Source organism: Palaemon carinicauda, chromosome 29, assembly GCF_036898095.1.
Source record: "Palaemon carinicauda isolate YSFRI2023 chromosome 29, ASM3689809v2, whole genome shotgun sequence".
NCBI lineage: Eukaryota > Metazoa > Arthropoda > Malacostraca > Decapoda > Palaemonidae > Palaemon > Palaemon carinicauda.
In genome coordinates this window covers 801,540-825,457 of record NC_090753.1, presented here as the reverse complement: position 1 = coordinate 825,457, position 23,918 = coordinate 801,540, and the positions used below count along the sequence as shown (strand labels likewise).

General features: G+C 44.0%; 1 protein-coding gene across 4 annotated transcripts in view; it reads left to right on the top strand.

The window, feature by feature from the left end:
• The window catches only part of LOC137622170 (condensin-2 complex subunit G2-like), a 413,141-nt gene that overhangs the window by 193,207 nt on the left and 196,016 nt on the right, over positions 1-23,918 (top strand). For all 4 annotated transcript variants that reach the window (XM_068352607.1, XM_068352608.1, XM_068352605.1 and 1 more), the window contains exons 9-11: positions 6,648-6,779; positions 11,987-12,138; positions 20,590-20,713. In XM_068352607.1, coding sequence (XP_068208708.1) covers positions 6,648-6,779; positions 11,987-12,138; positions 20,590-20,713 — 408 coding nt within the window. The remainder of the gene's footprint in view (positions 1-6,647; positions 6,780-11,986; positions 12,139-20,589; positions 20,714-23,918) is intronic.

Below are 23,918 nucleotides of genomic sequence, written 5' to 3'. Positions count from 1 at the left end.
GGATGGGACAGGTAGTGGGGTCCGAATGGTCCCTGCACCCGGAAGTAGCCAGAACCGTCATTAAAAAATGGGGTTCGCCGGTGATGGACCTCTTTGCAACGAGGTTGAACGCACAACTCCCCGTGTTTTGTTCTCCTGTGCCAGACCCAAGGGCGGCGTTCGAGGACGCCTTCCAACATCCTTGGGACAACCTCGACTTATACGCCTTCCCCCCCTTCGGAATGCTCAGACAGGTCCTCAACAGAGTAAGAAGGGCGGACAACCTGTGGATGACTTTGGTAGCGCCCTGGTGGCCGGAGAGAGAATGGTTCGTGGATCTGAAAGAACTGGCACAGTTGCCACCTTGGCCCCTGCCGGACAGACCAGACCTTCTCCAGCAACCACACTTTTAAAGGTTCCATGAGAACCCTCGGTCCCTCCGCCTTCACGCGTGGAGGTTATCGAGCGCCTCCTGAGGATGGAAGGCTATTCGTCGGGAACGGCAGCAAGGATGTCAGGCTACCTGAGACGATCATCGGCAGCGGTCTACCAGGCTAAGTGGGCCACCTTTACGAAATGGTGCTCCTCTAGGAACATCAGGACCCTGAGGGCCTCCATTCCGGAGATAGCGGACTTCCTAGTTTACCTCAGGGACGAGGTGAACATGTCCATCCCGGCCATCAAGGGAGTACGTGCTGCTCTGGGCCAAGTCTTCCTCCTGAAGGGCATCGACCTGTGAACCTCCAGACATATATTGATGCTCATTAAGTTTCGAACAATCATGCCCCCCGCAAGCTGTGAGGGTGCCACAATGGGACGTGGCCAGGGTCCTGAAAATGCTGTCAGAACCCCCCTCCGAACCCCTAAAAGACATTGTGGACAAGGATCTCACCCTCAAGACGGTTTTCTTATTGGCGTTAGCTTTGTCTAAACGAGTGGGTGAGATCCATGGTCTGTCCTACGAAGTTGCCCACTCGAAGGGTTGGCGGGAGGTCACCTTCAAGTTTGTGGCTTCCTTTGTGGCGAAAACCCAGAATCCGGTGATGTCATCTTCATCCACCTCCAGACCCATGGACTTGCCCAGGGATACAATCTCTTCGACGTCTCCCTCGGCGGCAAGCACAGATTCTTTCTCGGGGCCAAAACCTTTGAAATCTCTGGGAGCAACAGCATCAGGCCAAAGCTTCTTCCAAGCTGAATTCATGGTCCGACGAGTTACTCCCTCCCAAGCCTGATCTATGATCTTTAAGCAGTTCACGATATTAAGGTGGCTCCTCCAAAATCCATGCAAAGTTAAGTTGGTGCTTTGCGTGACATTAAAGCACTGCTTAAATAAGTGCTTGGTGTACAGCTTCTTAAAATTAGAGATGACTTGCTGGTCCATGGGCTGGAGGATAGGGGTGGTATTCGGTGGAAGATACAACACTTTGATGAATTTGTATTCATCGATGATATCATCTTCAAGTCCCGGGGGGTGAGCAGGTGCATTGTCCAAACAAAGCAAGCACTTCAAAGGCAAATTCCTCTCCTGAAGGTACTTCTTGACAGCAGGGCCGAAAACTAAGTTTACCCATTTCACAGAGATATGCCTAGTAACCCAAGCCTTAGAATTAGAACGCCATAGAACATGTAGCAGGTCTTTATTAATTCTATGTGCTTTAAATGCCCTAGGGTTTTCAGAATGGTAAACTAATAAAGGCTCAATTTTGCTGTCCCCGCTGGCGTTGGCACAAACGCAAGAGTCAACCGATCCTTCATTGGCTTATGTCCAGGCATTTTCTTCTCTTCGGTGGTAATGTACGTTCGACTAGGCATCTTTTTCCAAAACAAACCGGTTTCATCACAGTTGAACACCTGCTGCTCTACGATGCTTTCAAACTTTTTAACAAAGTCTTTAGCTGCCTTGGTGTCCGAACTCGAAGCTTCTCCATGACGAACAACTGAATGAATTCCGGTCCGTTTCCTAAATTTCTCGAACCAACCTCGAAACGCCTTGAATTCCTCCGTCGTAGGATCGGCTGAACTCTCCCCCGCGTCACCCCGAGAGCCCGCCGCCTTCAAGTCACTGTAGATAGTGCTGGCCTTCTCACAAATGATCGTTTCCTTGATCGTATCGCCAACAATCTCCTTGTCCTTGATCCATATTAACAAAATGCGTTCCATCTCTTCAAGGGTAGGGTTACGACGTTTGGAAATAATCGTGATCCCCTTCGAAGGTTTCACTGCTTTAATGGCTGCCTTCTATTTTATGATTGTCGAGATCGTAGACATATTCCGGCCATATTGTTTAGCCAGATCGCTAACACGTACACCTCGCTCATGCTTTTCTATTATTTCTTGCTTTAGTTCTAATGAAAGCATTGATTTCTTCCTTTTCTCACCACTACTACTACTTCCTGAACCGAAACTAAGCTTTTTAGGACCCATGATTACGAAACACAGGAAACAACACGTGAAAAAGGAAGATAAAAAACACTGTTCATAACTGAGCGAATAGAGGACAACCACACGATGCGTACGAGATGAGAGGACTGATCAAGGTGACGCTCGATTGGCGTCCCTCCGATGTGCTGCCATCTAGCGGCGTCAACTACAAACCACGGTGGACGCTTTCGAGAAAATTCCACGTGTACGCGTAATATTTACTTTGTATGTTGGAGCAACACTTCGGGTGTCGAGACAGAAATTTGGTCGAATTTTATTTCGGATGTTGGAAAATTCGTATGTTAGGACAATCGTATGTAGAGGTTCCACTGTATAATGCACTGTGTTGTAGATTTTCATAGCAAGTAGATACAAATTTTCGTCAATGAATCTCTTGTACCCTGACCAAGTGGAAAGTAGGCACTGAACAATTATCTGAGAATTGGGTTGAGCTCAGATAGATGGCACAGGAAAGAGACGTATGACTTGAATTGATTGAGGCCCTATGCATCCCATCATTGCCAGAGGATTAAGTAAGAAAGATGCAGATTGATCCCTAAACTATGCTTGATTTTCTAGTGAATGGGTTTTATTGGAAACAAATGCTAAAAGATTGCTTTCAGTGATAGAGAGGAGTATATAATTCCATTGATAATAGATGAGGTAAAAAGGCATAGATATGGGAACTGAAAATTCAGGCAAAAGGTCCACTGAACAGGCAGTGAAGAGTAATAATTTTGTGCCCCACTTAGTAAAGGGAAGATTCTTTGGTAAAAATTCAATTGTTGAAGATGAAGGAAATTAAGATGATCCTCCAATTTCTTTAATTACTTGCATTACTTGTGGAATTTAGATTGAGGATGTTAGTGAAGCCAGCAGGTGATCAAGCAGCTCAGGAGAGCCTTGACTTAAATAATACTTGGTCTTAGTTAAGGGGGCCGGCCGGTTAATGAGGTTTTTAATGTGTCTTAGGACATCTCCAAACTGCATAGGATTTTTGCCTCTGACCTTCGGTTTTGCAACGCCAGGTCGATTTATCCTGAAAATGAGTGTTTTTCAAAATCTATCTCCTCCCTTGATAATTAATATCAAGACCTGGGATTACTACGCTATATAGACCTAAGATAAGTTTTTTCTAAAAGTCATTTATTTTGCTAGATATGAATTTTTTCATAATGGTAAAAAAAATACACCCTATAAATCAGGGAAAAAAATAAATATTAAAAAAGCATCTGTAAAAAGGGCTTCATTTTATTGTTTTATAATGTCTTTCTAAGTTATATATCAAATTTCAATGCTTTATCTTTAAAACTAAGAGAGGAGATAAAATTTGAAGGTCAATAAGTATAGTTTTGAGATGCAGGCATTCAGTTTTCCTTTGTATTTTTACAAAGACAATAATAATAAATCATGATTATTATGAAATTTATGTTCATTTTTGGATAATGATAAACCAAAATAATGTTATTTATCATAATTTAATCATATATGAAGATCCCTTTGCTCAATAGCTTGCTTCTCTAGGCTCCTGTCAAGCAAGGTGGCCGCTCCTCCATCCACACCTCTCTCTCTCCGTCACTATATCTGCTAATTTCGCTGATATTACCTACTTCTGAACTCTTATTAGAGCCAATTTTCTTCTTCCTTATGTTAGCGGGATGTTGAAATTGTCTTTTCCTCATTGGCATGATGAAATTCTTGCCAAAACCAAGAAAAAACAAATGTAAAAAAAGAGTGATTGTCAGAGGTCAAACACCAAAAGTGTACTGTACTCTCCTTGAGGTTTGTAGTAGCACCGAAGGTCGAAGGGTGTAATACTTCATTTTGTAATGCATGGAATCTATACTGATGCTATTGCTCATAATTTTTTTTTTTTTATTAAAATGTTATACTTTTCAAAATTTACGAAAACAGAAGAAATATTGCATTTTCTTGTAGGGATCAATGTTTTTGGCTTATTGGGTTACTTTTACTAATTACCCTGTAACTATGAAAGTAAGAGGAATTTCAACAAAATATTTCATATACAAATTCTCCATTGCCATATGTAGTTCAGTGATTTTTTTCAGGATTTTGTGTTTTTCGTCCTATACCCCCATATGTTGGCAAAATGGCCAGGCCCTTTAATTCCAGTCAGTTCTAAAAATGAATCAGATTTTTACAGTTAGGCAGATATGCGAGAAATATTTAGCAAAGGGTAAGGATGTGTATGTTGCGTTTATGGATATGGAGAAAGTGTATGCTAGAGTTGATAGGGAAGCAATGTGGAATGTGATGAGGTTATATGGAGTTGGTGGAAGGTTGTTGCAAGCAGTGAAAAGTTTCTACAAAGGTAATAAAGCATGCGTTAGGATAGGAAATGAAGTGAGCGATTGGTTTCCGGTGAGAGTGGGACTGAGACAGGGATGTGTGATGTCACCGTGGTTGTTTGACTTTTATGTTGATGGAGTGGTGAGAGGTGAATGCTAGAGTGCTTGAACGAGGATTGAAAATGGTAAACAAGAATGACCATGAATGGGAGGTAAATCAGTTGTTGTTTGCGGGTGATACTGTACTGGTTGCAGACGAGGAAGAGAAGCTTGGCCTATTAGTGACAGAATTTGGAAGGGTGTGTGAGAGAAGGAAGTTGAGAGTTAATGTGGGTAAGAGTAAGGTTATGAGATGTACGAGAAGGGAAGGTGGTGCGAGGTTGAACATCATGTTGAATGGAGAGTTACTTGAGGAGGTGGATCAGTTTAAGTACTTGGGGTCTGTTGTTGCAGCAAATGGTGGAGAGGAAGCAGATGTACGTCAGAGAGTGAATGAAGGAAGCAAAGTGTTGGAGGCAGTTAAGGGAGTAGTAAAGAATAGAGGGTTGGGCATGAATGTAAAGAGAGTTCTGTATGAGAAAGTGATTGTACCAACTGTGATGTATGGATTGTAGTTGTGGGGAATGAAAGTGACGGAGAGACAGAAATTGAATGTGTTTGAGATGAAGTGTCTAAGGAGTATGGCTGGTGTATCTCGAGTAGATAGGGTTAGGAACGTAGTGAGGGTGAGAACGGGTATAGGAAATGAGTTAGCAGCTAAAGTGGATATGAATGTGTTGAGGTGGTTTGGCCATGTTGAGAGAATGGAAATTGGCTGTCTGCTAAAGAAGGTGATGAATGCAAGAGGTGATGGGAGAAGTACAAGAGGAAGGCCAAGGTTTGGGTGGATGGATGGAGTGGAGGAAGCTCTGGGTGATAGGAGGATAGATGTGAGAGAGGTAAGAGAGCGTGCTAGAAATAGGAATGAATGGCGAGCGATTGTGACGCAGTTCCTGGAGGCCCTGCTGCTTCCTCCGGTGCCTTGGATGACCGCAGAGGTAGCAGCAGTAGGGGATTCAGCATTATGAAGCTTCATCTGTGGTGGATAATGTGGGAGGGTGGGCTGTGCCACCCTAGCCTTGGATGACCGCAGAGGTAGCAGCAGTAGGGGATTCAGCATTATGAAGCTTCATCTGTGGTGGATAATGTGGGAGGGTGGGCTGTGCCACCCTAGCAGTACCAGCCGAACTCGGTTGAGTCCCTTGTCAGGCTGGGAGGAACAGAGAGGAGACGTCCCCTTTTTTGTTTCATTTGTTTGATGTCGGCTACCCCCAAAATTGGGGGAAGTGCCTTGGTATATGTATGTATGTATGTAGTTCTAAAAAGGTTAGGTTATCACTAAAAAAAAAAAAAATCTGAGGTTATTTACTCATAGACTATGAATACAAAAAGTTGACAAGGCTTGGAAACTTTGTGGCAAAAACTGTCAAAGTCTCTGGGAAAGCTCAGCCCACTACATGGTCTAATTATAAGTTTGGATGTGTTTAGTATTTCCTTGACTGCAGTTTGACTAAAATATTACATTTTGTGCATTATTGTTCTTTATTTAATTAGTTAAATTGGCATAGATGTTAAGAAAACGGTAAAATTAATTGGAGTCGCAGATAAAGGTTATCTAAACATGTTACTTAGATTTTTTAACTTCTGTATTTGATCTTTTTTATAAGCTAAGCCACAAATCAGAATTCTACAGGCTTCTGAGTTCCAGCAGGCAAGAAACCCAGTACAGAAAAATAGAGAGAAAAAAAGAATTAATGAAATATAAATTTAAAAGTATGAAATATTTTACTTCTATATTTTTCTTTATCTAGTGTTTCCTCTGCATCCCTTTATTGCACAGTAGTTTAACACATGTATCTAGATTAGCAGTTGCATAATTGTGGTTCTATTTTGCAGGGCACTTGTGACATCCTCAACAATTACTGGCTGCTAATTCCATCCCAGGTAATCAAAACCATCTTCCAAAAGCTTATTTCTGAACTCTTGTGTGACAGTTCATCAGCTGAAGTCAGGACTCAAGTTATCAAGGTAGGAATATCAGTTTTTTCCGTAACTGAAATACAAACCACGCTATTTAATATGGCTAATTACTTTCGGCGTAGCTGAAATGATGAGCCATTAGAAATTTAACGAGGGTTTACTACCCCACCGCTAGTTAGCGGGGGGTAGGGAGGGTAGTCTGCTACCCTCCCCCCTCACACACATGTGTGCTGAGCTCACTTTGCTATCAGCTCGGGTGCTAGACAGACGTGTCCGCTGTCACCTTCGCCTACACGACAGCCATTATTAATCTTTTGTTTTTGCTTTTTCTTTTCTAGAGTGTTTGTGAAGTTGGCCTCTACGATGCGAGAGTGTTACGGGTTACCTGACCGCTCTTGTGGGACCTTCATGTCGTCAATAGACACCGATCCACACACCTTATGCTCTTATTGTAGGGGCCAACGTTGTGATAGTGGTAACGTATGTGGTGAGTGTAGGGAGTGGTCTACCTCCCAGTGGGATAGGTTTTGCCGGCGCCGGAAGAAGAACTCCAAACGGGATATTTCTCCTTCAAAGGTTTCTTTGAAGAAGGAAAATCCTAAGGACTCTTCTTCTGTAGCCCAAACCTCCTCCGAAGCTCCCACTCGATCGGCTTCTCTCGAGAGGCCGTCGAGTGGTAGCGTAGGCCGTATATCTGTTGACCGATCTCGGGGTTTGGGAGAGGGAGTTGCCTCCCACAGTGAGGCAGCTCCTCCTCCTCCTCCTCCGGGGGAGGATTTAATTTCATCACCGAATGTCAATGTTTGTAATAATGATCTTTTACAGCTTTGGGCTTCCTTGGGGCTTCAGGGCTCGCCCCCCAAGGAAGCCCTGTTTGACATAATCAGGTTGGGAGCAGCTGTCAAACAGTCGCCGACGGTAGCAGAGGTTGATCCTCTGTCTATCGTCGAGGCTGTTGTGGCAGAGGCCTCCAATGAGTGTTCAAACCTCTGCTCCTGTTGTAGCTGAAGGCTTAGTCCCCCCCTCCGAACATCCTTCAAGGGAGGAACTAAGTCTAACGGTCTCTCCTGCGGGTGATTCTCCCCCTCGGGGGAGTTCACTGACAGAGACTCCTCTTTGGAGGACTGCCGATGGTCTGCCTGCTGCCCCCAGAGGGCATATAAGGCGCAAGGCTCGCCTTCCTCTTCGCCTTAGAGGTCTACTTTGTCCTCACAAGGGTGTTAGGAGGCGCCTCTTCGGGTCTTCATCTTCGTAGTCCGCCGCAGAGGAACCTCGTCCTTCACCGACCGTTCCAGCTACTTCTTTGGACCTGGATCTCTCCGCAGATTGTTCGCGATCTCCGACTCCTGCCAGACCTGCTGACCTGCCGTCGCCGTTCCTGGCTGCCGATGCGCTGGGGCCGCCCACCCATCCCGTTATCCAACCGGCACCGGTCCCTTCGGGGCAAAAGGGGCTTTCACACATTGTGTGCAAGTCCCTTAAGCGCCAGGTATCCCCTGCGCACCAACGTTCTCCTGCGCGCCAGTGCGCTATTGCGCGCAAGCGCTCTCCAGTTGCAGAGACGTCTCGCCAGCGCTCACCTGCTCGCCCAGCGGTTCCAGAGACAACGCGCCAGCACTCACCTGCGCGCCCACGAAAGATTCAGCCTAGACAACAAGATCTACCAGTTCAAGGTGCTGTGTTTCGGTCTCTCCACAGCACCTCAGGTTTTCACCAGAGTGTTCACCCTGATATCTTCGTGGGCACACAGGATCGGCATCCGTCTCCTCCGTTATCTGGACGACTGGCTGATCCTAGGAGACTCGGAGTCAACCCTTCTTCGACACCGAGACAAACTTCTGGGAATTTGCCAAGATCTGGGGATCGTTGTAAATCTCGAGAAGTTTTCTCTGCTTCCCACTCAAAGACTGGTATATCTAGGCATGATATTGGACACCAATATCTACAAAGCCTTCCCATCAGACGACAGGATAGTAAGGCTAAGGAAGGTCCCAAGTCCTTTCCTCAGACGAGACGAACTCCCAGCCCAGTCGTGGTTACGTCTCCTCGGCCATCTCTCATCCTTGGCCCGTCTAGTTCCCGACGGTCGCCTCAGAATGAGATCTCTCCAATGGCGACTCAAGTCTCGGTGGAATCAAGGACACTATTCCCCGGACGTCATGATCCCTATGGGTCTTGCTGAATGGACGGACCTTCAGTGGTGGGTGGCAGACGAGAACCTACGAAAGGGAGTGGATCTTCTCGTCCTCCCCTCGGATTTGATGCTGTTTTCGGACGCTTCAAAGAAAGGGTGGGGGGCCCACGTTCTGAACCACAGGACCTCAGGCCTGTGGTCAGAATCAGAAAAGTGCCTCCATATAAGCCTGCTAGAAATGAAGGCCGTGTTTCTGGCCCTTCAACAGTTCCAATAGCACCTGGCGGGTCACTCTGTGGTGGTGATGAGCGACAACACCACAGTATTGACTTACATCAACAAGCAGGGAGGTACCTTTTCAGAGCAGCTATCCCATCTTGCATTAGAGATACTGAGATGGACCGAAGTCCACTCGATTCCACTATCGGCTCGCTTCATTCCAGTCAAGAGGAATGTGCTCGCCGACAGTCTGAGCAGAGCTTCGCAGATAGTGAGTACCGAGTGGTCTTTGGATCGCCAAGTAGCCAACAAAGTCCTGACTTAGTGGGGTTCCCCGACTGTGGATCTGTTCGCTACAGCGCTGAACTTCAAGCTCCCGCTGTATTGCTCCCCAGTCCCGGATCCCAAGGCTCTCTGGCAAGATGCTTTCCAACAACGGTGGGACAACATCGACGTATACGCCTTTCCCCCGTTCTGTCTGATGAGGAGGGTACTCAACAAGACCAGAATATCGGTCAATCTCTCGATGACTCTCATAGCTCCGCTGTGGCATCACGTGGAATGGTTTCCGGATCTTCTGCAACTCCTAACGTAGCCTCCGAGAGAACTCCCTCCGCGACACGAGCTACTCAAACAACCACACGCCAACATCTTTCACAAAGCCGTAGGTTCGCTTCGACTTCACGCCTGGAGACTATCCAGCATCTCCTCGCAGAGAGAGGATTTTCGCAACAAGTTGCGGAAAGGATGTCTGGACACCTGCGAAAGTCATCGGCAGGGGTCTCCCAGGCAAAGTGGAGAGTTTTCTGTGGTTGGTGTCGTGGAAGGGGTATCTCTCCACTCGATGCCACTATTCCAGCAATAGCGGAGTTCTTCGTGTACTTGCGAGAAGAAATGCGCCTTTCAGTCTCAGCAGTGAAAGGCTATCGTTCAGCCTTAAGTCTAGCCTTCAGGCTCAAAGGAGTGGACATTTCTTCGTCGCTGGAACTCTCCTTACTCACACGATGTTATGAACTTACCTGCCCTCAGTCGGAAATGAGACCTCCTCCATGGAACGTGGTTCGAGTTCTCAGGTCTCTTAAGAGACCTCCCTATGAACCTTTACGCCAGGCTTCAGATCGCCACCTGACTTGGAAGACGGTGTTCCTACTAGCTTTGGCCTCAGCCAAGCGAGTTATTGAACTTCATGGTCTCTCGTATGACATCGCCCATTCAAGGGTATGGGGGGAGGTAACGTTCAGATTCGTCCCCGAGTTTGTTGCTAAGACTCAGAATCCGGGGGTGCCGGACCCACGGTTCGACTCTTTTCGGATCTCCAGTCTTCGTTCTGTAACAGATGACCCAGACCATCTCCTACTGTGCCCAGTAAGGAGTCTGAGGCTATATCTTAAAAAAACAGCTGCAGTTCGTTCCCAAGTGCAGGCATTGTTTGTTAGCACTGGGAGGACAAAGAGGAGGGTTACCAAGAACACCATCTCAAAATGGATTCGAAAGACAATCCATCTGTCCTTGAATCCTGACCCTCCTCCATCACGTCGCCCTAGAGCTCATGATGTCAGGGAAGTAGCTACGTCCCTGGCCTTCAAGAAGAACTTCTCAGTGATGCAGGTTCTACAAGCAGGGGTGTGGAAGCGTCAAACGACCTTCACAGCCCACTACCTGGAAGACGTGACCGACAGGAGGCTTGATACGTTTTCTATCGTTCCTGTGGTGGCTGCACAACAGCTGGTTTAATCCTCAGGCTCCTTAATGGACAAGTAGCAGAGGGTTTGAGGGCATTGTTATTCGGGTTTAGTCTGCATGAAAGAAAAGGTATGTCTGGCCCATATTCTTTTCTTCATCCTCCCCTCTCTTGGGGAAAGCAGCATCTTGGGTTCTCTGCACAGCTGTCCTCAAACCACTGCAGGTAAACCATGTTTCCTTGTGTTCCTAGTATTAAGTTAATACTGTCACGTCCTCATACCCTGACTAGGTGGTATTGGGAGAGTCCTAGCCTAAAGTTTCCATCTAAGGAACTTCAGGTCAACTTCCTAGGACGAGTCACACACAATCCTTCACACACAGCTTATGTAGGCCGCAGCCCTTGCATAGCAAGGTGCGAGCGAGGTGTAGGGACTCTTTATTGTTGAGTGCTGACACACTCAGATAATGAGTCCCCGGGCAAAAGCCAAAAGCCAGTATGGCTGGGACTTTTCCACCCTTCCTAAGGGTTGAGTCACCCATATTAAATAGAGTGGTTTGTATTTCAGTTACGGAACAAATGACAAATTCGGAGATAATTTGTATTTTTCCTAACTATACAAACCTTAGCTATTTAATCAAACTTGCCCGCCAGCCCTATCCCCTGTGAAGTCCTACCTCTAAGCAAAGTGAGCTCAGCACACAGGTGTGTGAGGGGGGAGGGTAGCAGACTACCCTCCCTACCCCCCGCTAACTAGCGGTGGGGTAGTAAACCCTCGTTAAATTTTTAATGGCTCATCATTTCAGCTACGCCGAAAGTAATTACCCATATTAAATAGCTAAGGTTTGTATAGTTAGGAAAAATACAAATTATCTCTGAATTTGTCATTTTTAGGCTTTTAATCTTCATGTTCAGCTGTAATCCTTGCAGTTTTCAGAAGTGACCCCAGAAGTGGTTACTAAATAAACTATTATAGATAGGCACAGTGATTTAAGGTGTTCTATAAATTTGTTTGAAATATATAGTATATTAAAAACCTAAATTTGAATTTACAAGTATTGAGAAATCATATAAAACCTATCTTGTTGCCCAAGTAAACTGAATTATTCAAGTTACTATGTATGGAATCAGTGCTACTACTGTATATTCAAAACCTCCTACCACTATATGGTAATTTTTCTTGAACAGTCTTAACGGTAACTTGATATTTTTCTTTTGCAGGGAATGGCGCTAATACTCGACAGCAATGATGCAATTCCTTTTATGAGGGAAGTTCTCCCTCGTATCTCAGATTCTTTTGACGACATCAGTGTCAATGTTCGAATTGCGTTTGTTCATCTCTTGCTGAAAGTGAAGTCACTGAAGATCATAAAGTGAGTAATCGTTTTTGTTGTTTACTAATGTACGGGACCCGTAAAAAATGACGGGTAGATATATAGATAGATATACACACTCTTGCACAGATTCAACCATTCCCAGCCCCTCCACCTTTCTTAGTTACACCCTGCTGGTTCAGCAATTTGTGGGAGATTTGGGGTTCTAAGTATACTTCTCGGATTACCCCTCTAACTTTGGCATGACTATTCCCTCTTCCCCTACCCGAGGTATGGGGAAAGACACTTGCCAGACACTTGCTCTTTATTATATAGAGGAGGATTGTCGTGTTTGCTGTTTGTAACCTTCATTGCAAAGTTTTTTTCATTTATTTAGGTGTACCTCTTGTGATTATAAAGTTAGCATATTTTATGCATAATAAATGGAAATTTTTACATTACTTCTAGCAGTGTGATTTACTCATCAACTTTTATACTATGCTTTTTTATGCCTTTAATGAGTCATTTATTTGTAATTTTCTTATTTAGATACCAACATCATAATTTTCTTATATATTAGACTCCCTATGTGTTACTGATAAAAAAAATGTCAAATTTGGAAGTAATTTGCCTTTTTTCCTCACTAAAAACCTTGAGCTCTTGACAGTGGATATATACCTTTGGCAAAAGCTGAAGCTAGGCATGAAACTTAGTGAGGTACAATTAATCCCCCCCTCAAATTGTGAGGGGCGGTAGGGACCAGAACCTCCGCGAATAGAGCAAAACCGCGAATACTTAAAACAGCATTTAAAAAACGGATTTTGAGCGTAGCGTAGCTAAGCGTTCTTTTGTCTCCTGCTCTCTACGCAGGAGAAAGTCCAACAGCTTGGGGAGGTCTTCGCCGAACTGTCCTCCGGTAATATCTGCCTCCAGCTTCCCGACTGTGAAGGTGTTGTGAACATCCTTCCAGTCCGCATCATCTGATGGAAAGGCTAGGGACAAGGGTTTACACTCTTCGAGTGTAGGGCACGGTTTCCCTGCCTCGATTGCCTTTAAGGCTGCCTTGAGCCCTTTATCCATAAAGGGGAAGGCACGTTGAGGATCAGCAATGAAGGACGGGTGCTTCTTACTGAGAGCCGGCACCTTAGAGCTAGTGAAGGCCCTCTCCTTTAAGGTGGTGGTCAATAAGGCCTGAGCCTTAGAGAGTTCAAGGACAATCGTTTCCTTGGGCTCTGTCTCCTCTTTGGATGCTGGTTCCGTCCTGAGACGGACGTAGCAGTCCGGGTAGGATCCTTTGCTGGACCAGAATTCAATATCCTCTACTGGAACAGTACCCAGTTTATCTGAGAGGAAGATCTTCCCGCCCGACATGGGCATGTGCTCTGCGTACCTCCAAGGGTTAACGTCAGAGAAGGCAGGGAGATCCTTAACGTTCAGCTTCTTCGGAGCTAAACGTGCCGCAACCAGTTGATGGATTTCGGTTCGAAAAAAGGCCTCCTTCTCGGTCGATTTCTGTTGCATGTCTTGCACCATGGACAGCAACGAGTGCAAAGTACTCGTAATCGAATCCAGTTGGGGCGCAGTGGAGGAAGTAGAAGGCACCGGCTCATTTCCTATGGCCGATGACACCGAAATCGTATCGGCTTTCTCCGGTAGTGGTTCGGGTGTAACATTATCCGCCTGATCCAGCTCCTCCACTAGGAGAGTGTTCTCCGTCTCCTCTGAGACAACTGACATGTTGTCCTCAAGTTGGATGATCTCCAAGGCATCCGAAACTTCAGATTCTACCGGTATCTGAACAAGGGGAATCTCAGGTTGAGCCTGGGGAATGACTGCATCCAAAGATGCCCTAGGGAAGAGACATGCCCTCATCCTTTCATTAGGAAGGTATGGGCCGGAGGTATTCTTCTGAAAACCCCTAACCCATTTACGCAACTTCTCCCTTGCTGCGTCCCTTGACTCAGTCGACTTTTGGTCATCAAAAGCCTCGGTTACCAGGTTAGTACAAACAGTACATACCTGCGGGTCCCAATATTTGAGAGCCCCCTTGGTGACAGCGCAGTGAGCATGGGCCCTGCACATGTCGTGGCCGCAGAAGTTCTTACTGCGTACCCGGCAAAAACTATTCCTGCACTCGGGATGCTCCTCCTGTAAAGAAAGGAAAAGTCTATTAGTGTTCGGTGAAATTCTCAAAATTTCAACATACATAATATATTATATTAGCTTGGATAGGGTAAGCTTTAGTAGGAAAGACACCTACATGTGTTTCCTGTCCAGCCAATTGCTATGACCTCCTCCAATATTGAAAACAGAATTCTTAAGAATCTTTAGGGGAAGATGATATCCTATGATATTAGTGTATCTTAACACAATCTTCCAGTTTCAATAATGGGGATAAAGGACAATAATGGATCATATCCATTAAAAGAAGAGAGAATCACTCTTATATGTGATGGTCTCACAATAGGCTGCCCATGAAGCACCTTGTAGGTTGGAAAAAACTTTGGGCTACAGCACTGACTGTTTGGCAACAAGTTGTTAGACTTGTCAGGCTTGCCGGCACATGCCGGCCTATACTGGGCCATTGAAGGCAAGTATTGTCTTCATAACATTGTGTGATAGGCCGCCGGCAACGGCTCTGCCGGCCGGCAGTGTATCCGCCGGCCGGCTGCCGGAGGCGGCGGCTCTGCCGGCTGTCGGCTGTCGGCGGTGTCATGGCGTTCACTGCCGGCCGGCAGCCGAGGATCCTTCCATCAAGGGGAACCAAGGCAGTCGGCGGCAGAGGACCAGGATTGGGTGGCCGGCAGTCGGTACCCGAATGTCCAATATCTTTGGCCCAGTATGAAAGTACAAGAGAAAGAAAGGATGGAGGAAGGCAAGGGTTCAGCCTTGCCGGCCTGCATCCAGAATGAGACTTCAAGTGGAAGGGGGAATTAAATTCGGGCTTCCACCCAACCATATCCCAGTCATGAGGGATAATGGAAGGCAGTCCAAGGGAGGACCGATGAACACTAAAGAATATGAGAACACCCGCCGGCAGCAGCTATGCCGGCGGCCGATAGGGAGCCTCAGGCCAGCCCTACAAGAACCCTAGGGTCAATGTAGAACGATGGCCAGGAGGGTGTTGGATCATTCAGCACGAAAGGGATAGCGGGGAGGGGTAGGTGTCCTATAGTTAAGGTAATGTCCGAAGGTACTACCCAACTTAGAGGATTCTGTTCTCGTAAAGTAACCTCAGGTAGGGGAAGTCATTTCCCCAGGTTGGGTTAGTCTGTAGGACCCCGACTCGCAGGAGAGCAGAATCTCGTACCAGAGACCCTAGGCAATGAAGAAATCCTTTCTTCGGTCTAGGGACTACTGGCACAGGACTGTCTGTTAGGCCAGGGAAGGGAGAATTGTCATACAAAACTCCCAAGTATGGCCTAGGGAGGTCTAGCCTCCTGAAAGGGCAGCTTAACCTGGCCTGGGAAGTCATTTCACCAAGACAGGGAGATGCCTAACACAGACTAATACTCTTATGTCCCGTCCTAAACTCAAAACCGACTCAGTGGTTAGGAGAAAGAAAGCGGAACGTGTCGGTAAAACTTTGTCAGAACACTGTTCACAGCAAAGAAAACTGAGAATAGCCTAGGCTAATCAGAGGGAAGGGGATTGCTCTTAAATCTGGAGATTGGTATCGACTTAAAAGGTATAGGAGGGGTCAGTCTCCCCTTAAAAGGCAATACAAGAGCAATGGGGACATTTATGAAAGTATACTAAAGCCCCTAGGCTAGTAGCCTAGGAGCATTGAGAATCGATCACCGAAACTCTCTGTATACTATCTTGGAAGAGGAAAGCATAATTAAGTAATATCAAACAAGTGTAAAAAATTTACCTGTGCTTCAATACAACTTTGCCAGAATGGTTATATCATGCATGAAATGTGAGGGTGCCTAGGCTAGGAAGCCTAGCACTCGTGAGGCTCGTTCAGAATAGCCAAATTCACGACAACAAAGACATAATATAAGAATCCCTAGCTAAAAGTCTAAATAGCTAGTTATTAAAGCGTATAAATTCCGGGAAAAAGTCGTTCTGACTAACTAAATGAACAGAAGAACGACCGCGTCACTGACGCCATCCGGCTGGCAGCAGCTCTTGTCACGTTAATTACGATCTCAATCGAAAAGCAAAACTGGCAAGAGCTTACGTTTACACAAGATAAAGATATTACTTAACTTTCCAGAGGCTGATGAGGCTGGGGAAGACGACATAGACTCCAAAAAACTCCAAAATAGCGCGAGAGAACTGGAAAATCACCGGTCTATCGAAGCTACAAGCGAAAGAATGGCGGTGGCGCCTCGGGTGGCAGACAGGCGCACTATTTGTGGTACAGTAGTGACTCGTCGAGAGCGATGTCTCTGGAACGACTCACCCTATTCTTGCCTCTCTTTCCCCTCGTAGTGAAAGCTCTGTTGAGGGTGTAGATAGCCATGAGACGTGTCAAGAATACGTCCTCTGATATTACGCGATATCCCTTCGTAAAATTTTAAGGGATATTCGCTCCAGGAGTTAGAATTCTGGATACCTTTGGTAAATTCTCTGGGATATATATCACTGTAGTCAAATATACCTAGGCAGCTACCTTTGAAGGAACTTCCATCACGACGACATGGCCCTGGGCCCAAAAATCTTTAAATTTGCCTATTTTGATATATAAAACATGTAATTACAAAAAATATCATCATAAATACCGTAATTTAGATACATTTAAAAATAGTTTTAAGACATTTTCTAGAAAAATATACTGAATGTGGCTCATGAACACCAATTAACAAACTACCATAACACAATACGTACAGTACAATACTGTACATATACGAAATATACAGTACCGTGCATACGTACTGTATATACAGTACTTTATTAATGTTACCCTAACTATAGATAAGTACATTTTCTATCATTCACACAGTAAACAACCCATTTTCTTCAACCGTATTGTGAGGACTGTTTAGTACCTTTAACAGTGAGGCATTTGTTGACCGAATGCCCTAATTTTAGTAACTTAAGAAATAGATATCTGTTTGAGGCTCGAGGTGAGGATGGCAGGTTTATCCTTGCCAAGATTCTTGGACATGATGTGTCCTACTATGCGAGCGGAATTTATATTTATTTCAGAAGCAGGTCTTCTGAAAACTATTTAACTATTGTAATGACTTCTTAACTTTTATGGTTTTAATTGAATTCTTTCTTATTTTTCATATATAATAAATGCTATCGGCGTCAATGACCTTAGATGTCAGGATGCCAGAAAACTTTCAATCAATCAATCAACTCACTCATATTTTTACCTGTTTTTACCTGTAGACAATTTACTGCACAATACAGCACATTACATACAATAAATAACCTGCTTGGTTTTTTTACACACTCGCATTTTTCAGCTAATTTATTGTAATACAGTGAACCCTCGTTTATCGCGGTAGATAGGTTCCAGACCCGACCGCGATAGGTGAAAATCCGCGAAGTAGTGACACCATATTTACCTATTTATTTAACATGTATATTCAGACTTTTAAAACCTTCCCTTGTACGTAGTACTGTTAACAAACTACCCTTTAATGTACAGAACACTTAATGCATGTACTACAGTACCCTAAACTAAAACAGGCACAAATATTAAAGGCGATTTTATATCATGCGTTTCCTAAACACGCCAAAAAGCACGATAAAAAATGGCAACCAATGTTTTGTTTAGTTTATCTCTGATCATAATGAAGAAACAAACGCATTTACATATCTGTGTATAGGTTAGTTTTTGCATCGATTATATTGATTATTCAGTACAGTATGTTGATTTTGTTATTACCAATGTTTTACTTAATTTTTCTTAGGACTTCCAAATGAAATGTTTTTCTTTATGACGCCGCCTGAAACGATGGCGTCATAAACTACGCTCAGTAAACAACCACGCTCAGTAAACAAACGAAGGCATTTAACGCGCATGATGAAAGTGATAAATAATGATATCACAGTAAAAGCTTTTAGAAAATATGTTATTACAAATATTATTTACCGTATCTATATAAAATCATACATACGTAGCAAAGCAGGAAAACAATTTACGAGAGAGAGAGAGAGAGAGAGAGAGAGAAAGAGAGAGAGAGAGAGAGAGAGAGAGAGAGAGAGTTGTTTTACGTACGTAAATGTAAATTTTAAACAAAAAAAATAGCCCCATTTCATATAAAATAGGTTATTACAAATATTTTACTTTATCATATTACAGTAGTCTGTATAATACTGTAAAGTTCAGTACAGTATGTTGTTGTTATAGTCGTGGCGATGAAATTCTCACGAAACAAAAACATGGCATTCGATTACAACAGCTGATTCATTCTCTCTCTCTCTCTCTCTCTCTCTCTCTCTCTCTCTCTCTCTCTCTCTCTCTCTCTCTCTCTCTCTCTCTTTTCGTGTTATACAATACTTACATATAGATGAAGAAACTAAAATTAGTTTTCTTAGTGTCAATTAAATACGAAACGAAAAAATTATGCCGAGTTTACATCCATTTCAATCGTTGCTAAAAATACAGCATCCGATTTCATCAGCAAACCACTATTTTTTGGGAAACATCATTTTATTCTAGAAAATTGCTACTCTTTAAATAGTTAATTGCACATTAAGAAAGCGTGTACTTTTGTTTTTAAATTTCGGGTGTGTTTTAAAAATCGAGAGTATTGTTGACTTCTTTTTGTTTTACTTTTGGCTGTGATTAGATCAGCTGACGTCTAGCTGCCGCTCTTGAGAGTGTATGAATACACTAACAAAGTATCGTTTATACCATTTCTTAACTTATTCAAACCGTCTATACAGTTGATATTACATAAGCACCAATGTGTTATAACCTATCAAATTTTTTTGTTTATTACATTTAAATCAACACACACACACACACTCTCTCTCTCTCTCTCTCTCTCTCTCTCTCTCTCTCTCTCTCTCTCTCTCTCTCTCTCTCTCTCTCTGTGGGCTACTTTTCACTACCTCCCATTCCTTACCTCTCTCTATCTCTCTAACAAATGATATCATTGTTGCTCCTCAAAGTTTCATTTATATTGAAAATCAATTATGATTCAATTTTCCTTACTTTCTCCAATCTCGCACCATTGGTCACATCGCGGTATTTTCGAAATTTCCGGAAAATCCGCGATATATGTATATACATGCGTTATGAAAAAAATCCGCGGAGTGGTGAATCCGCGATGGTCGAACCGCGAAGTAGTGAGGGCTCACTTTATAGGCAAGATTCATTGATGACACATCAATAAATAACCTACAGTGGAACCTCTACATACGATTGTCCTAACATAAGAATTTTCCAACATCCGAAGTAAAATTCTACCAAATTTCTGTCTCGACACCCTAAGTGTTGCTCCAACATACGAAGTAAATATTACGCGTACGCGTGGAATTTTCTCGAAAGCATCCTCCGTGGTTTGTTGTTGACGCCGCTAGGTCTATGATCTTGTGGAGTAGGGTCTGGATTCGGTGCTTGGTCAATGACCTGTTGAATTGAAGAAGAGCGTATTATTGATGATTCTCCTCTCGACTCTACCCTTGCTCATGTAGAGCTTGATTACGTGCAGGTAAGCTCCTACAGAACTTATAAGATAACACCTCAGTTAGTAACAAATGATCTGGGTCAAAGGATAAACTACAGAGACTTTCAATCTGGAAGGACCTGAACCTCGGGTCCACTACAGCTGGAGTCTGAGTCTTGGCAACAGACTCGGGGACGAAGTCGAGTGATACTAGACTTCCATCCCTTGGCTGGGATATGTCATAGAAGAGACCATATCTTTTGCTGGCCTTCATCGCGGAGGCGAAAACGAGAAGGAAAGAACAGGCTAAGAGTCCAATCATGATCTGAGAACTGACTAGCAGTATGCAGCACTCCTTTCTGAGAGCATAGTACAAAAACTACGCTTCAAGGAGGAGTTCTAAACAGCCCAGGTGTGTAAGTGACACCCCCCCCCCCACACACACACACACTAACTAGTGGGTGGATGGTTAACCCTCGCTAAAATTCTTATGGCTCGTCTTTTGTCTTCGCCGAAGGTAATGTCCCATATAAGTAGTTACAGGTTTGTATTGTTAGGAAAAATACAAATTACTTTAAAATTTGTCATTTTTATCCTAATTCTTGAGGTCTTATGCTTCTGTAATTTTTTTTTTTTTTAATTTCCAATCACCTTGTGACTTAGCTATTTAGGGAAATTATAAGGCTGTACAGACTTGAAATATACAAATTGATGTTCTACTGATCTTTTAGCAATAAAACTTTTCATTGCAGTTTCATTTAATTTCAACAATGAATTGATATGTTGACCTAATAGCATATATTGACCTTTGTTATATGAATAATTATTGAGTGTTTTAAATTGTTCAATATTAACTAGTTAGTTTAAGAAACAATAGTATTAATATGCCACTCCTTACTGTTCGTTTATCTCAATGAGCCTCAATATTTTATAGGTACTGGAAAATCGTTCCAATAAATCACCTCCTGCATGGTTTGGAAGATGACGTCCCATCTGTTTGTAAACTTTTAACCCAATTACTTCTGAATTCCTTCCATCCAACACAGAAGCCAGATCATGTAAGTGTCAGTTGCTCTATTAGGTATGTAAAAATTATTGTTACTTATGTCGTAAATACTGCAACCATTATCTGGTTCCTTCTGGTAAAAGAGAGTCTGAAATCTGGGAAACTCGGGTGTACTAAAATGCCATTTCATAACTGAAGGGCAAATAGTGTTATCTAATTGTGTCTTAAGTAAGGAAGAATGTAGGTGCTACAAATTGTTGCATATTTTTTCCAAATGTTTTGTTTAATAGCTCTGCTATTCCGAGTGAATCGTGTTTGCAATTCCTGCTTTAAATTTTGGTGTGGAAAACAGTTTCTTCTTGTGCATTCCTTTGAACATGGTTTATTTATTTTTATATCTGCTTGTCAATCTATTAGGTTTTCTGTGTCATATGTTTTTATTAAACCATGCACAATTAAGTATACAGTTCGTATAAAATATTGTTTCTGTTGTTATCCAAATTGTTGATTATATTCTCAATTTTATTTTTTACACCCAACTCATATTAAGTAGAAATTATTGAGGAATGAGATAAGAAGGATTTGAGAAAATACTGTTGAAAAAAATGGTTATAATCATTAGTTGCTCTATAACTGGAATACAAACCTACACTATTTATTTAGTGGTATTACTTTTAGCATAGCTGAAATGACGAGCCATTAAATTTTAGCGAGGGTTAAATACCCTCTGCCGTTAGTTAGTGGGGGGTTGGGTAGCAGCTTGCTACTGCTCCCACTCACACACTGGTGATTTAGCTCACTTTGCTTTTGGCTCGGATGGTGTACGGTCGTTGCCGTTCCTCATCTTTCGCCGTTATTTTTGGACTGCCATTAATTCCTTAGTGCTTTTTCTTTGTGTTATTGTGTGTGTGTTGACTTCTGCGACCATGCGTTCCTGCCCTGGACTCGATGACCGGCCCTGTGGAACCTATATGTCGGCAGTGGAAACCGATCGCCACACCCTGTGTCCTGCCTGCAAAGGTCAACGGTGTGATAGTAACAACCTCGCCATTTTGCGGCTCAAGTTTCGTGGTCTCAGTGCATCACAGATTTTCAAAAATATTCATCAAAAATTAGAATAAATGGTGCGAGAGTTACGAGGGCGCTAGCAGAAGGCAGAGAGTACAGTAGAACATCAGGTATCAACACGGAGATGGCGCGCAGCTCAAAATCCACCTCTCTGATTCGCTTGCCATCTCGGCTCCAGAATCTCGCAAGCTGATTGGCCGAGCCGCCGAGACGCTTTACCCCGCATTCATTGTTCTCTCTCGCTTCGCTTGTGTTGCTTAGTCTTGCCGCGTGGAACTTTTAGCTGTATTCTTGTGCTTTTTAGTGTAAAATAGTGCTTGTGACGCCCTTGAAAATGGCTCCTAAACGTCCTCTACCCTCTACATCCTCTAGTGAACCCAAGAAGAAGAGAAAAATGATGACGGTGAACGAGAAAGTAAAATTATTGGACAGGCAGTAGCTATGCGTCTATTCCCGCATTTACGGAGTGAATGAATCGACGGTTCGCTACATAAAAAAAGATGCAATGAAAATACGTAAAACGGCCTCAATAACGTTCTCCAAGGACATTAAGCGCGTTGTGACTCCTCGTAATAAGACGATTGTGCAAATGGAGAATGCATTATCAATGTGGATATCGGACTGTTGGGAAAAGATGGTTAGTCTCGATACCAACATAATTCGAACCAAAGCCAAAACCCTGTATGATAGCCTAGTTCCTGAAGGAAAATCTAATGAAGACAATGAAGGTGATAATGACGACGAAGATGATGATCCTGCCCCAAGAGAAAAACGTGGTTTTGTTGCTAGCAAGGGCTGGTTCGAGAAATTCAAGAGGAGGTTTGGCCTTCGCAGCGTTCATTTGTATGGGGAGGCCGCCTCGGCAGACTAAGAGGCAGCTCTTCGTTACGTCTAGTACGAGTTCCCAAAATTAATTAAAGAAGGTGGCTGTCTCCCAGAGCAAATGTTCAATATGGATGAGACTGGCCTCTTCTGGAAGAGGATGCCGTCCCGGACGTTCCTTTACAAGGACAAAGTAAAGAAGCCAGGGTTCAAGGCCCACAAAGATCGCGTCACTCTCCTCATGTGCGGGAATGCCGCGGGCTTCATGCTCAAGTCCGGCTTAATTTACAAGTCCATGAATCCTCGGGCTTTGAAAAACAAAAGCAAAGCCTTGCTGCCCGTCTACTGGATTAGTAATAAAAAGGCATGGATAACTAATGAAGACAATGAAGGTGATAATGACGACGAAGATGATGATCCTGCCCCAAGAGAAAAACGTGGTTTTGTTGCCAGCAAGGGCTGGTTCAAGAAATTCAAGAGGAGGTTTTGCCTTCGCAGCGTTCATTTGTATGGGGAGGCCGTCTCGGCAGACTAAGAGGCAGCTCTTCGTTACGTCTAGTACGAGTTCCCAAAATTAATTAAAGAAGGTGGCTGTCTCCCAGAGCAGATGTTCAATATGGATGAGACTGGCCTCTTCTGGAAGAGGATGCCGTCCCGGACGTTCCTTTACAAGGACAAAGTAAAGAAGCCAGGGTTCAAGGCCCACAAAGATCGCGTCACTCTCCTCGTGCGGGAATGCCGCGGGCTTCATGCTCAAGCCCGGCTTAATTTACAAGTCCATGAATCCTCGACTGGTTCATGAACTGTTTTATCCCACAGGTGAAGCTGTACCTCGCGGAGAATGGGCTGCCCTTTAAGGTCCTCCTCTTGATGGACTGTGCAGGCGGACATGCAACGGATCTGCATTATGACGGGGTACAAGTGGAGTTCCTGCCCCCCAACACCACTTCCCTCATACAACCAATGGATCAGGGGGGTCATTCGGCCCTTCAAGGCCCTTTATATGATGTCCACGATGGAGGGCCTCATCTCTTCCATCGATTAAGACGATGAGGACTTCAGCCTCAAGAGATATTGACGGGAATACAACATTGCAACGTGCCAGGCCAACATTCAGAAACCTCTTAATGAGGTGAAACAGCAAACATTGAATGCAAATTGGAGAAAATTGTGGCCAGACGTTGTTCATGACTATGAGGGATTTACGCCAGACGAAGTTCACCACTCTGTCGTAGATAAGGCTGTGAGACTGGCACGGTTAGTAGCCAACGAAGGTTTCTCTGATATGACGACGGATGACATCAACTCACTGATCGAGTGCCACTCGGAGCCCTTAACTGACGAGGACCTTGTCAAAATGACTAAGA